The 14,121-nt window shown below is 38.5% G+C and overlaps 2 protein-coding genes across 2 annotated transcripts; both read right to left on the bottom strand.

The window, feature by feature from the left end:
• Positions 1-1,398: 1,398 nt before the first annotated feature.
• On the bottom strand, positions 1,399-3,398 carry ttc32 (tetratricopeptide repeat domain 32). The gene is made up of 3 exons (XM_080048124.1): positions 3,259-3,398; positions 2,898-3,064; positions 1,399-1,538 (listed from the first exon to the last, which is right to left on the bottom strand). Exons 1-3 carry the CDS (start codon positions 3,372-3,374, stop codon positions 1,411-1,413), a joined length of 411 nt encoding a protein of 136 aa, XP_079904250.1. The 5' UTR covers positions 3,375-3,398; the 3' UTR covers positions 1,399-1,410.
• A 4,695-nt stretch (positions 3,399-8,093) lies between these two features.
• LOC307266264 (uncharacterized protein) lies at positions 8,094-14,007 on the bottom strand (the record flags this gene model as incomplete). Its single annotated transcript, XM_080048240.1, has 6 exons — positions 8,094-8,146; positions 8,566-8,679; positions 9,096-9,221; positions 10,324-10,899; positions 12,205-12,702; positions 13,839-14,007. The coding sequence occupies 6 exons, from the start codon at positions 14,005-14,007 to the stop codon at positions 8,094-8,096; spliced, it is 1,536 nt and encodes a 511-aa protein (XP_079904366.1).
• Positions 14,008-14,121: the final 114 nt, after the last annotated feature.

Below are 14,121 nucleotides of genomic sequence, written 5' to 3'. Positions count from 1 at the left end.
AAATTACCTCTTTTCCGAGCAAGGCCTGGCAGAAAATGGCAGCAGTTAGAATGAATGAAATATAAGACAAACATAAGAAGAAAGCACAGACATGAGAAAACAGAGACAAATACATTCCAGAAGGCGAAGAAGAAGAACAATTGTGAGGCAATGAGAAAAGTTTTAAAAATCATTCTTAGTGATGAGTTCCTGCAATTTGAGTGTTTTTTGAATAGTGTTCCAGGCGGTGGGAGCAGAGTACATGAAAGCCCTCTTCCCAAACTCAGTACGGATACTGGGGACAGAGGTGGAAAGAAAGTCCAGAGAGCGTAAACTGTATGACATGAAGTTGGAAGAGAGAGCTATGATTCAAACAAGATACAGTACTACTGAGACAATTGTGATTACTAATCACAGTGAAGATATATAAGTAGAAAATAAAAGGTGTTCATGTTGTGTTTTGTCATTTTGTTATTCATGTGTGTCAGTATTTTAAATCACAACAACCACATTTGAAAACAGAATTGTTTTAGACACTAATTTTATTATGCTGAAGACATCTTCAATTTAAATGCATCCATCTAATAAGCTCAAGCAACGTTGTTATTTTCAGTGCATTTTCCATATTGAAAGCGGTCTCGAAATGTAAATTCATCAAATAAATGTTTTGGATAAGACCTATCCACAAGTACTCTTCTGGCTGGCCTCTGCAGTGGGAGTTGGTCTTCATTTAGATATTCCAAATAGTCCATGATCTCTCACAAACACCACTAAACTGAAGTTAAACCTGCCTCCTTGGAGGATTAGTTTAAACTCAAATTTAGACCTAGAGTAGCTCTAGTCGACAGTCTTGCAATTGGCTTTGTTTAATCCAGAATAGCTTTAATCTAGGACTATTTTAAACTGAGTCTGTGCAAGTGGCTTTGAATTAATCCAGCTCAAACAGGCATTTTAGCCTCGGACTAGGCTTAAGCCTTGTCTGTGAAACCGGCCCAATGTCCCGTCTCATGCAGTGGGATGTCTAGTGCCCTTCATGAGATCATACAATCATCTTACTGATCTATAACTTTGCTTGTGTAGACTGTTTATATTGTCCTTGCTTCACTTGTAGTTGCATCTTCACGCTGATATCTTTATATCAGCGTGAAGAAGGCCTATAGCTTCAAGGAAGCTTTAATTATTTGTTTAATGCTGATAACACTTGAATGCTTTTATTTTATATAACAAACACTTATTTCTCACAGATTTCTTTACTAATCCCAATGTGTCACAGAGATTATTATAGGATTTTCTCCGGTGTAGTTTGTTTTGTTTATATATATATATATATATATATATATATATATATATATATATATATATATATATATATATATATATATATATATATATATATATATATATATATGTACTCTATAGCTTATGAGGTTGTCAGTATCCCCGGTCTATCTTGTGCTGCTGGTCCAGAAGTGTCTGTTGCAGGCTAACTTTGGCATCTTCAAAATCTGGATTGAGCTTTAACGCCTGCTGGAAGTCACTCTTGGCATCGTCGTAAAAACCTATAGGATCAAAAAAAAAAAATGTAAATGTATAATTTAAGAATTTTATGTTCTGTAATGCCATGCCAAATTGTCTTGTTAAGAGTCATCAGTTCTGCTTTCTGTGCAGCACGAGCACAGAGCTAATACACAGCTCCATCTAGTGTCTAAAGACCACCAAACTGACTCCACTGACTGACTCACTCACACACACACACACACACGCACACACGCACACACGCACACGCACACGCACACACACATCTCCCAGCTAAATTCATGCTCAACCCCTGGGTGAAGAATATGGTTACTGAATCCTTTCTCAGATATTTATAAGAAGACCTGCAGCTTCAACAGGAAGTGTATAGAGAAGGCCTATAGCTTCAAGGAAGCTTTAATTATTTGTTTAATGCTGATAACACTTGAATGCTTTTATTTTATATAACAAACACTTATTTCTCACAGATTGCTTTACTAATCCCAATGTGTCACAGAGATTATTATAGGATTTTCTCCGGTGTAGTTTGTTTTGTTTACTTCCACTGCAAATCTATTACAATAGACACGGTTGTGGAACATCTGTTTGCTATCATATATTTGAGTGTTTTTACATTTATACAGTCATTTTTTACTTCTAACCACTACACCATGAGCGCACCCTGATGATAGTTTTTGACAGCACTGTATAACACTTTTGTCACCCTTAGGTGTTCAACTGGGTTGAGATCTGGTGACCGAGAAGGTAGCATAACAGGTGAAATAATTTCGTAGCTGTATGGAAGAGACTTCATAGTGTTTTATTTAGACTTATCTATTGAGATTCATTCTTTTAATTTTTTACCTAGAACTAATTCCTCATTGAATACATTTTAACTCCACTTTGGACTTTATTTCAGGGTTCCTGTTCCCTTAAGCAAGTTAGATTTAAGACTCGGAATGAAATTAAAGAACAATTTCGCAATAATTCAAACTGAAGAGAAAAATGGCATGGGAAAAAAACAAGGAAAAATAGGAATTTAATAGAGAAATTTCTATTACAAAATTGTTTCGAGTTTATAAATTGCAACCTCAGAGAAGAAAAAACTGTTGATATCATTTGACTTCCCATATTTCCCTTTTTATACTTTTGAAATATTGATCCAAGACAAACAAATAGAAACTAAGGTCTTATTTTTAGATTAATTTAATTTAATTAATACATTTTAAGGAAATGGAAACCCTGTAATTAATTAATATCGAATTGCCTACAAAACAGTTGACATCATTGTGGATCCTGAGAGGTCACTTATTATCCTGTCAGTCTTGAAGAAGATCAGTTGTCTATTATAGACACTATAATAATGTAACTTTATACAGAAACTGATCCCTAAGTATCCTCACCTAATCTATAATGGATGAGCCCCCTGTTGTAGAAAGGTGTTTCAAACCGGCTGCCAATCTCTATGGCAGAGGTGTAGTCGTCCACTGCTTCATGAAAATCCACCCGGAAGTACTTTATTTGTCCGCGGTTGTTGTAAGCAGCGGCTAAACTACTAGCCGCACATCCCCTGTGGAAGTATGACACAGTTAATGCTTACTTCCAGAACAATTTAGAGATAGTGAAGAGAGAAAAACAGGTTAGCAAATGGTAAGAGAAAACCGGGACCCAGAATTTGACAGGTAACAGAATATTGTGTAACACTATTTTGACTACTAGTAGCTTTCAGCTCGTTTTTCCTTCTTAAAAAAGGACAAATACTACCTGGACTGTAGGCAGGAAGAGATAAACTTCGTGTACAGTTCTTCTGCCTGTTTGAAATTCTGCTTTTTAAACTCAGAGTGAGCATGTTCAAGTATTACAGAGTTATCGTCCTCCATGGGTTTAAGTGTGAGACGGTTCTGTTTACATCAACAGCGGATGTCACGTCATGTAAGAGGACGTCCAATCACATTTGAGTGCGTCTCAAGTGGGAGTGGCTTAGCAGCACCGGACTAAAATGTAATTTATAACAACAAATATAAAACAAAACAAAAATACTGTTTATTTATATTCATGATTTTCTCATACATTTTGAATTGGCTTATGTGTTACCATTAAACCATTATTGAATCCAGTCACTACAATACGTTCATATTATTTATACCAACCTTTTGCATTTGTAATTTAATATTACAAATGCCACTATGTCAACAAATTATTTTTTATTTTTTTAAATAAAAAAAAATCAATAATAAGAACTCCGTGCTTTCATAAATAGGCTAATTCTAAGTGTATTTTTTTCTTCTCTTTTTAAATGTGTTTTACAATATTTTATTTGACTGTTTATGTATGCATATAATATTTTATGTCTTCATTATTTCAATATGTATGGTGAGCATCTTCAGCACAGTCAAACAAAATAAATATTTATTTTATTCTCTTATGTTGATGTGGTTTTAATTATAACTTAAGATAGTGAGTGTTGATATCAGATGAAAAACTTTACCTATCCTGCAAGTAATTATATAAATAATATATACGATATTGTCCTAATGTCCCATAATATTAGATAACCCAAAGTAACGTGGGTGAATGAATGAAATCCAGACCATAGTATATCACTCTGTTCTGAAGTTTTGTAAGCAGGTGGCAGACTTGATTAAGATCTCATAAGGCAGGGCTGACCCTCAATGCAAGTACTGAAAGTGCAATTAAAACAAAGTTAATGTTTTATATCGTGGAATAATATTATCCTAATAATGCAGCAATGGGGATATTTTTTTTTTGTATTTTGTTTTTTAGAAAATGGATGTGACCTTCAAAGACCCAAACATCTGTCACACCAGTCTCAGGACATGCAAGGTGACCCGTAAGCAAACTGGTGAGACATTCTCCATCCGTCTCCCGGATGAAGAAGTCAACTCTCCTGGTGAAGAATGACACGTTAAAGGAAGTTGAGGCGCACTTTTCCTTTTGCGGCCCATTTATCTCCAGCCTGTGTGGTCGAGTTGAAACAGGTCATATGGAGACCGAGGAGGAGGATGCAAGCCACTCACGGCTGACACTGCTGAGAAAATGGCAATAACAGACAAGCTGTGAAAAGCTGTAGACCGTTACATCACATGAATGAAGGACTTTCTGCAACCCAAAACATCCAGGAGGTCACCAAATACAATACTTTACTATTCAATACTCAGTTTAATAATTGAACAGTTCTATAAGTAGCTTAATTATCATTTAAGTATTACATTGCTGTTTTCTGTCTTATTGATATTGTTGTCATTGATGCAATAGTTTGACATTCTACACGTTCTGTAGGCCTATGTTATGTTTATTTTGCATAAATGTTGTCACATGCTGTGCAGATTATTATTCATCCTGTAGAGCTATTATTATTTTTTCATTGTGTGAAGCTATATATTTATACCGTATTTAGGTCACATATTCTTTATTTTTTTGCATATACTTATTCAGAGTTTAATTCTAAAATGGGAGCATATATAAAATATCCTGCAGGGATTAATACAGTTTTTTTTATTCTGATATAAAAGAAGGGCAAGTGCAATCCTTGATTTCAGTAAATAAAAATACCCAAGTATTTTTTCTTGGGTTCAAATGTCACGAAACAGTTTTAATGATTAGAGATCAGGTTTGAAGATAAACCTAAATGAAGCCAGAGAAAGCCCCGAAAAGTTTATTTTGGCAAGCGCAACCTGTACATTCTGAGAATGTTATGTTCAGTAGCATCAGGAGGTGAAGCTTCTTCTTGCTCCCTAAAAGTTGCTGTTTGCTGAGAGACTTAACACAAAGTGTCAAAGTCCACTTTGGTCTGGAACCAGGGCAAACATCCATCACTCACCTTCCTCCAGGTGGTCCTCTTCACGGACACACCCACAGCACCAGCACCCTTCACTTCACTTCAAGTCATTTTTTAGTTCAAATAAAATCTATTCCAGTTTACTTCAGCCAGACTGCACAGGTTCATGTTAATGCAGTTCTGTGAGCACTGACAATAGTAAGAAAGGGAAATTCTTGTATTTAGAAAAAATCCCAACTGTTCCTTCAATATAAACCTACACATTTCACAGCTCTTTTACAACCACATGTGTTAACTTTAAACATTTATTTCCAGTCATTCCTTTGGCTGTTCATTATTAAGTTACAGGAAAAAAAAAGTTTGATATTGCTCTTTGTGAACTTTATAAAAACACAATTATCAATGAAATTGATCCCTGTTAACCTGTTTTGAGACATGTTTGACTTTTATCACGTTCTTGTTTCACTAGATCATTCTGGACAGGGCAGCTTTGCGCCAGACTTTATGTGTCTTTTTCACTTCTCGGAAGTGTGTGAGTCCCATTCATCTTGCTCCACCAAAACACTGGTGGGCTCACCTCTGTGACCGCCCGTGTGTGTGGTAACCATGAAAGCCACTGAAATAGCAAACAAATAATAAAACAGCTGTCTGCTTAAAGGAAGCAGGGAGAGGATCCGAACCAGACTGGAGGTAAACGTTGGCATGTTGACTCTCTACCTCACACTGACAGAGCAGACAAGAGGTGCTCTGTTGTCCGTTCTGTTTGAGGCAAATAGGCCAACTCATTCCCAAGGTTACGTGATGACCCCTCTCTGTTATTTTTATGGAAATGGTGAAGGTGTAAAAAAGACATATTGGTGATAGCAGGGTACCAAAGAAAACAGATGGTGGTGTAGTGTCATGGGCACATTATGCTGCTTAATCCATATTTATATTGATTTTGTGAATGGACATGTGTTTCTGAGTGAAAAGCGTCAGGAAGTGATCCCCCACTGACCCCAGATATTCGAGCAGTTAGACAGTTTTTGTGAATCCAGAGTTAACTATAACACATTGTTAATAGAAATGTCAGAGCTGGTTCATCATGTGTACCTTTCGATATTGACACAGAAATACACATATGGCATTGAAACTAACAGTCATACATTAGAGACTGATATAAAGCCTCTTTTGTATCTACAGAAACATATTTCATAACCATATGTTGATTTTCCCAACAAATCTGAAACTTTTTTTTTTCTCCTCTGGAAACACTTATGCTATTTGTGTCCCAATGTTTCAAATACAATATTGGATAATAAATGAATATTTTAAGTGAATTTTACTTGAATGATCAAATTAATAAAGATCAAAATGAATAAATAATGTTCTCTTACTCACAAGAAAATAAATAATAATAATAATGGATTGGATTTATATAGCGCTTTTCAAGGCACTCAAAGACGCTTTATAGGGTTCCAGGTTCCATTCATTCACACACAGTCATACTGGTGGTGGTAAACTACCATAGTAGCCACAGCTGCCCTGGGGCAGACTGACGGAAGCGTGGCTGCCATTCAGCGCCTACGGCCCTCCGACCACCACCTCAAACATACAGCAGTCATACACATTCACACGAGGCAAGGTGGGTGAAGTGTCTTGCCCAAGGACACAACAACCATGACACAGGTGGCAGAGCGGGGATCAACAACCCTTGGATCATTGGCCGTCCCGCTCTACCACCTGAGCCACGGTCATTGTAAATGCATGTTTACAATCCTTATTATATAGTTCATGTATTTATACGATCAAACAAGTCACACTCCTTTAGACTTTTAAGTAAATAAATCAAATGTCTTGACTTTTTTTAACAGCACTTTCCCTAAGCAATTATTGCCCTCCATGATATTCACATCCTGTCACGTCTATAAAGTAGTTTAGACTTTCCGTGGTAGACTCCGCTATTTCCACACCTGATTAAAATAGCTTCACATTGGCAAAATGTTCATGAAATCCAGCCTTAACCAATAACAGCTTCACTGTATTATAGAAAATGTCATTTGACACATAATATTGTCAGTATTAACCTTTAGTCAAGCACTCAAAAAGACAACAGTGAGCACAACAACCTCCTTGGTGATTATTTTATTGTCCAATTTCTTGTTTTATGCCATCATATAACATTCAAAGATCAGATGATTAACATTCATCATCAATAACACACAATACAACTTGTAACAAAACCACTTTTGATAGTTAAACTATTGTAAAGAAAACATGCAAAAATATATAAAGGCCAGACACATTTTACATTTAAATTTGAGTAATTTTTCAATTATAATCTGTTACTACCTTAATCCAAATAGTCCTTTATCCTTTTTATAAAAACTATATACACATTATCCAACTTTGTACAATCAGAACATAAAACATATAGAACAGTACAGGATTAACAATAACAACTATACTGTTTTTGTTATTACACATCACACTATGTTCATGTAGTTGTTTAGAGAAATAAGTCTAAGTTGCTTTTACAGCAGTTTCAATAGAATTGCATTTAATGTTCGTACAGTCCGTAACTTGAGGGACATCGGCGTATGAATCAGAGGTTCAGTCGATCTGTGGTTGAAATCCATACAGCAGTTAAGGGAGGGTGAATGTCAGGATGTCATCATGTCAGGAAGCGATCTGGCTGGTGGTCTATGTAGAAAGTAAATAAACAAGAGGTCAAACTGTGTGTGTGGTTGGAGGCTTGTACTACAAATCACCTTGGGGGAAAAAAAAACTGACAACACCTACCGTCACAGTGTGTTCAGCTTTAAGAACGGCCCACCATGTTCTCCAGGCGCTCTATTCTGCCAGACACGTCGGCTAGTGGGATCAGTCAAGGAAACTCATTCACAGATATCAAAGGTGGATTTAGCAATTCTGGAGAATGCTTGTTGTCAAAAACCCTTTAGTGTCAAAATCAGTAAAAGGTTCCCCTTTGTTAACATACTCTTTATTTACATACCCGTTTACAGAGGCTAAGCCGTGCAGTAACACCAGATTTTTCTTTTGAGCGCACACACAGTATGAACAGGTAGCTGATTGTGATGAATTAGAATGGAGGTCTCTAAAACCGTCTCTTCCCAAGTCGTTGCGAGGCGAATCTTTGGTCTGAACTGGGCTTTTCAAACATACAAGTCACACTTTTAAATAACATGCCAACAGGTAGAAATAAGGAGCATTCGTGTCAGCAAAATGTCCTGCGGAAAATGTTTATAATAAAAAGGTTTTCCATCTGAAACAACAGGGGAGGATATGCTTGGCTGCCAGCTTCTGGAGGGCGGCCTGTGTCTGCTTCTGGAAAACCAGTCTGGCTTCACATTTACAGGGATCCTCCACCACCACCGCCTTCACCTCTTCACCGGGAGAAAGCACATTTCACATCAGTGAGGCAGATCATGTAGAGAGTGAAAAAAGCCCACAGAATGCCTCCCCCTCGACTTTTTCCGACCGGGCATGCGTATTCAAGAACAAACAAAGCTTGTACAAATGGAAACGAATTCGAAAGATAAATACTTTCCAAAATATTCCATAAAATAAATGTTGCATTGCCAGTTTGCTATATGAATAACACAGATATAGAGAATCCATTCTATAGCTATAATAACCGATTACTGTCCATAAAACCCTTCAGTCAACAGTGCATTATACAGACTGGAAATATGCACCAACTGGTTTTGAAGCTTTAACATATACAGTATATACATTAAGCATCAGTATCACAACATCAGTATTTATATTTGCCGCGAGCATCAGTATGTTATGTTCTTACCTTGCAGGGAACATGTTTTCTCGTCCGCATTCAAGTAAAAGCCATTCCGGCACTGACAGTAAAAGGAGGCATTGCTGTTTACACAAATGTGTTCGCAGTCATTTCCAATGGCACATGGTTCCAGACCTAGAACAAGCCGGGATGAAGGGATGGCGCTGTCAAGATGGCAGTTCATGTGCTAACATACAGTATAGTAGGTAGTTTTTGATAGTATGGTGATGGTAAGGTAGAGCTGTGCAGATAGCAGAAGTGCACTAAAAAAGTTGTACTCAAGGATATACTGTATGTTGATAAAGTTACAATAAGTAAAATAAAATGTTTTGCTTGAACTAATTAAAAAATCTGTATATTTTCAATCTGTTCTTATGTGCTTGTAATTGACCACATTTCACTTGTGGTGGCAAACCTTCACCCTCATTCCTCACATCTCAGCCAAGATCATTTGAGAACTGCTCAGCTTCACTGTGCGTTGGGCAACACAGGTAAAATCACAGACATAAACCTGAAGTGCAACAGTAATGACATCAGTTATACTGTATGATGGGGACAACAGATGTCATAAGCACCATGGGGGACAAGGCAAACATCGGACAGTCACATGGTAAAGATTTACAAGTTTACGGTAGAATCTCATTTGTCCAAAGTTCTTGTACAGCAAAATCTAAAAATTCTGATGAGGAAAGTGCTTCATGTTACAGTGTGTGAAATTTAGATGTAGAAATGGGTAAAGGTTGCTAATCCAGGTTAGTTTAGCACAAAAACTGGTAGTCAAGGGTAGCAGGTGTGTACTTCAGTCGTTATTGCTTGGAGGCCTTTGTTTCCAGATTGATTTGAAGAAGTAAGGTTCTACCGTAAATTTAAATAATTAAATATTCAAAGCAATCACCATAACCATGCCTTGAGGCAAAACAGAGGACTAATTATGACTGTAAGTTTTGCTTTTAAGAAAATAAGTTAAAAGTTTTCGGGCTGCACAGCCCTAAGACATTACACTGGTTTACTGGACGGGTATAAGCAGGTTCTAGGGCCGACATCTGCAGTCCATGTGGGGGTTGAGAGCATCTGATATTTACCCTCATGATTTCAGAGTTTACAATTTGCAAATAACACAGTAAATGACCCACAATCTGCAACAAAACCCCCTTCTAGACTGAAGGTGCCCCTTACTGAGGAACTAGGACCTGGGTTAATGGTGGGAAAAAGACTTGCATGTCTGTTTTTGTCCTACCGCACAGTGTCTCCCTGAACTTGGAGGTGAGTTTCTCGATGACACCGTAGGTCTCCACATAGAAGACGTGGTCGTCTAGAGGGATGCTGGCCATCTGTTGAAGGGAGCGCATGTCTGCGCGGTCCACCCCCACTGCGTAGATCTCGATGCCTGAGGCCCGAGCTGTGGCAGACACCTCCTGCACCTGATCTTGAGGTCTCCCGTCCGTCACGATGATGGCCACCTTGGCGATGTTCCTGGAGGGAGGCCGGGCTCCAGATGCCTCGGTGAAGGCTTCATTGACCGTGGTCCTAATGGCCAGGCCTGTCATGGTGCCCGCCGCCAAGGGCTCGATGCGGGAGATGGCTTTCTTCATGTCGGGCTTGTTCATGTGGTCTTTGAGCAAGAACTCGATCTTGACGGTGCTGGCGTAGTTGACCACGGCCACTCTGGTGGTCTCCGAGCCAACGTCCATAGTGTCAACCATGTCGGCCAGGAATATCTTCACCTTCTCAAACTCACCAGGACGCACACTGCGAGAGCTGTCGATGATGAAGACCAGGTCCAGGGGGCGGCTTCTGCACTGAGACTCGGTCTCTGGTGATCAACCAAACCACGGCAGGTTTAAGTCCATTTTATTACCAAAAAAAACCCAGGTAATTCTTCATAAGCAGTCAATATTGTTTGTTTAACGGCCACAGCGACTCAAACATAACAATCAAGAACAGAACCCGGTACACTTTGAGATGCACAATATACGTTCCCATTTTAACGAGAAGTTAACTATTGTGCATCCCTGTGATGGTAAAATCAAAGGTTATGGTTCTGTTGAAATGATATAGTATGCCATAATACATGCTGTATCATTTCAGTGTTTCAATGGTTCATCAGAGACATTTCGTAGGACCAATCCTTTCATCTCATTTCCCTGAATGAAAAGGATTCTTGATGAATACATATAACAAGTGACATCACACAGATAGAGACAGTGTTAGGAGCCCTACCCATCAAATCACATACATGTATACTGAACTACATTTCTGTGTTTTTCAACATTGAAAACAGGATGAATTATGTGAAATCAAATGGCAATTCAGTCCTTTTGAAATGTTCCTTATTTTGTCTGCCACCACATCACCTAGCCTACTATAATATTCCCTTTAAAAGAAATGGCGTTAGCTTCAAAGGAAAAGTTCGAAATTTTGGGAGATAATTTGATGTGTTCTTGTTGAGTGATTAATGAAACGATTGATACCACTCTCTACAATGAATATGAACGAAGCTACAGCCAGCAGGCCAAGGCTAGCTTCGCTTAGCACAGAAACTAAAAACGTGGGAAAAGCTAGCTTGAATCCGTCTAAAGGTAAAACAAATAAACAAAAAAAGGAAAGAAGCTAAAGCTTGCTTATTCACACTTTATATCTTCTCAAAAGCAAGTGTATAAAACGACACATTTTTGTACTTGTTTTGTATATGCTAAATAAAGAAACTTGAATTTGAAGGCAGTTTCCAGATTTAGATTGAATCTAGATTAAATGTTCATTAGTGAGTTTTAGAGGTGCTGGTAGGTTGGATTTTGTTACCTCTGCTTAAACAGGCTAGCTATTTCCCCCTGCTTTTAGTATGTATGCTAAGCTAAGCTAAGCTAAAAGTCTGCAGGCTGTGCCTTTAAATCTAAAAGTCAGATAAAAAAGTGTTATCGATCTCCTTATCTCAATCTCAGCAAGAATGAAAATAAATGCAAAATGACAATGCACGTCTTTAAAAAAAGATAAGTGTCTGCTTTAAATTGCATTTGAATAATTGTAATTACTTCTCAAAATTAAACAAACAGCTCTGACCTGGAAAACATTGGCGAGCATTGGTTGGGTTGGAAAGCAAACCCGACTGGTAATATTCTACCTGTCTCCACAGGACTGATGGTGGTGATGAAGCCGCTTTGGGTACTGACCGGTAGCGTCACAGGTGCGGTGGTCCCTGCTGGCGCCACAGTGGTCACCACCACTTGCATGGTGGTTGTCGCCGGTGCTGCTGTAGCTGCCAGCAGAGTTGGCTCTGGTAGAGTTTGGAAGCTTATCACAGGTGCTGGGTCTGACATTGTTGGGCATGGACCTTTCAATTTGTAATGAAACGGGCCTTTGAGCCTTTGTTGGTGATGGTGATGGTGATAGTGATGAGGATAATGAGCTACTGGTGGAGACAGACCTTTGTATATGTGATGCATGTGTGGCACCACTGGCCCTTTGAATGTGTGGTGATAGGGCGGCATGGGGACTGAGGGTCTGTGGTAAGTCACTGGAGGAGATAGAGGATGGGGTCGATACACTACCGGTGGAGGGATCCTTGGTGCCTGGTAGTGGTAGTGATACCCTCCTCTATACGTGTAGTCACTTCTGTGAACTACAGGGCCACCAGAAAGGAAAAGTGATAGAGAGAACATTAGTAGTTTGAAAGTACCGGAAAGTTGTGCAAGTTGTAGGGAAATATACAACAACAACTTTTGCTTTCTTGGGAACACATAAGTGTTTAGTTGAAGCACAAGCGTGAATTCAGCCGGCTGGGTCGTTTGCAACAAGCTGGGATTATCCTGCACAGAGTTTGCCAAACACCCAGTCAGGAATTTCAGATTTCATGCATGCTGTGTTTGAGAAAATTGTAAAATCCTGTTCAGCTACTGGTTAGGTTAAACCTTTGAAAGATGAAATATATCATCTTACTGGGCCAGGTTTAGCTTTTAAATATTTTGTTCAAAAGACAAAAACGACTGATTTAAAATGTAAACTGCAACAATGAAGGAAACAAATCTTAACATGTGAAGAGATTCAAAAAGACTAATGTGCCTAAATAGCAGCTGTGGAGTGTAAAGTGAATTCACTCGGGTATACAGAGTGAAGGACTTTAATCATATGCTACTTTAACTTCACTTCATTTGAGAGGGAAATAATGAACCTTTTACTCCACTAAATTACTTATATTTACAAGGTACTTTGCACAATAACATTTTACACAGAAACCCAATGGAGGAGTTAATGAATTGTGCATTATAATATTAAACAGTATACATAAGGTCGCTGTTTATACATCCAATAATCTTATTCATTGTATAATGGTACAACATTGACAGAATTTTTCCCATTTTTAAAAAAATATTTGATTGAAGGGTTTTCCTCCTGGGTATCAAATTGTTTTTTAAATGATACCAGTTTAGGATTTCATTTTCAGCAATGCATTGGATAAGCAATCATTCGCTTTTTAATGTAGCCTATAATGTAAGTCATTTGAAAAAGCACCCATAGCTATTAAATTAAGTTAGTGGAGAAAGGAGTAGAATATTTCTAAATGAAATGTAGTGAAAACTTAAAAGTAAGCTATAAAGCAATGTACAAGTAGGCTACCTCAAAGGTAATTATACTAGGCCTAGTAGCCTACTAGAGTAAATGTCGTTACTTGTTTTCCACTGCGTATTGCACATTTTACTCAAATACATTATAGAAAGCTATCATGTGTTTTTGAATAGAAGTTGCAATCAAACTTACTTGACGGGTTCAGGGTCCTCATTGGTGGTCTGCCATTGTTTCTGGTCTGTGCGTAACTTTGCGCGGCGATCAGCTGAGGGTCCACCGCGCTGAGGTGGTACGTGGCCAGCACCTCGGACATCAGCAGCGAGACGCAGCACAGCACGCTCCACAGGAAACACTTCATCATGTCTGCGTTCACACTCAGTAGTGTAGAGTAGTGCGTTCAGTAGCCCACTGCAGTGATGTGCCCGGTGCCTGCTCTGTCTCACAGGGTCCTGCTCCACTCAGCAGGGGTTCAGAA

Source organism: Ammodytes marinus, assembly GCF_949987685.1.
Source record: "Ammodytes marinus genome assembly, chromosome: 19".
Classification (NCBI taxonomy): Eukaryota; Metazoa; Chordata; class Actinopteri; order Uranoscopiformes; family Ammodytidae; genus Ammodytes; species Ammodytes marinus.
The sequence above is the reverse complement of the archived record's forward strand: the minus strand, read 5'-3'. Positions and strand labels throughout refer to the sequence as shown.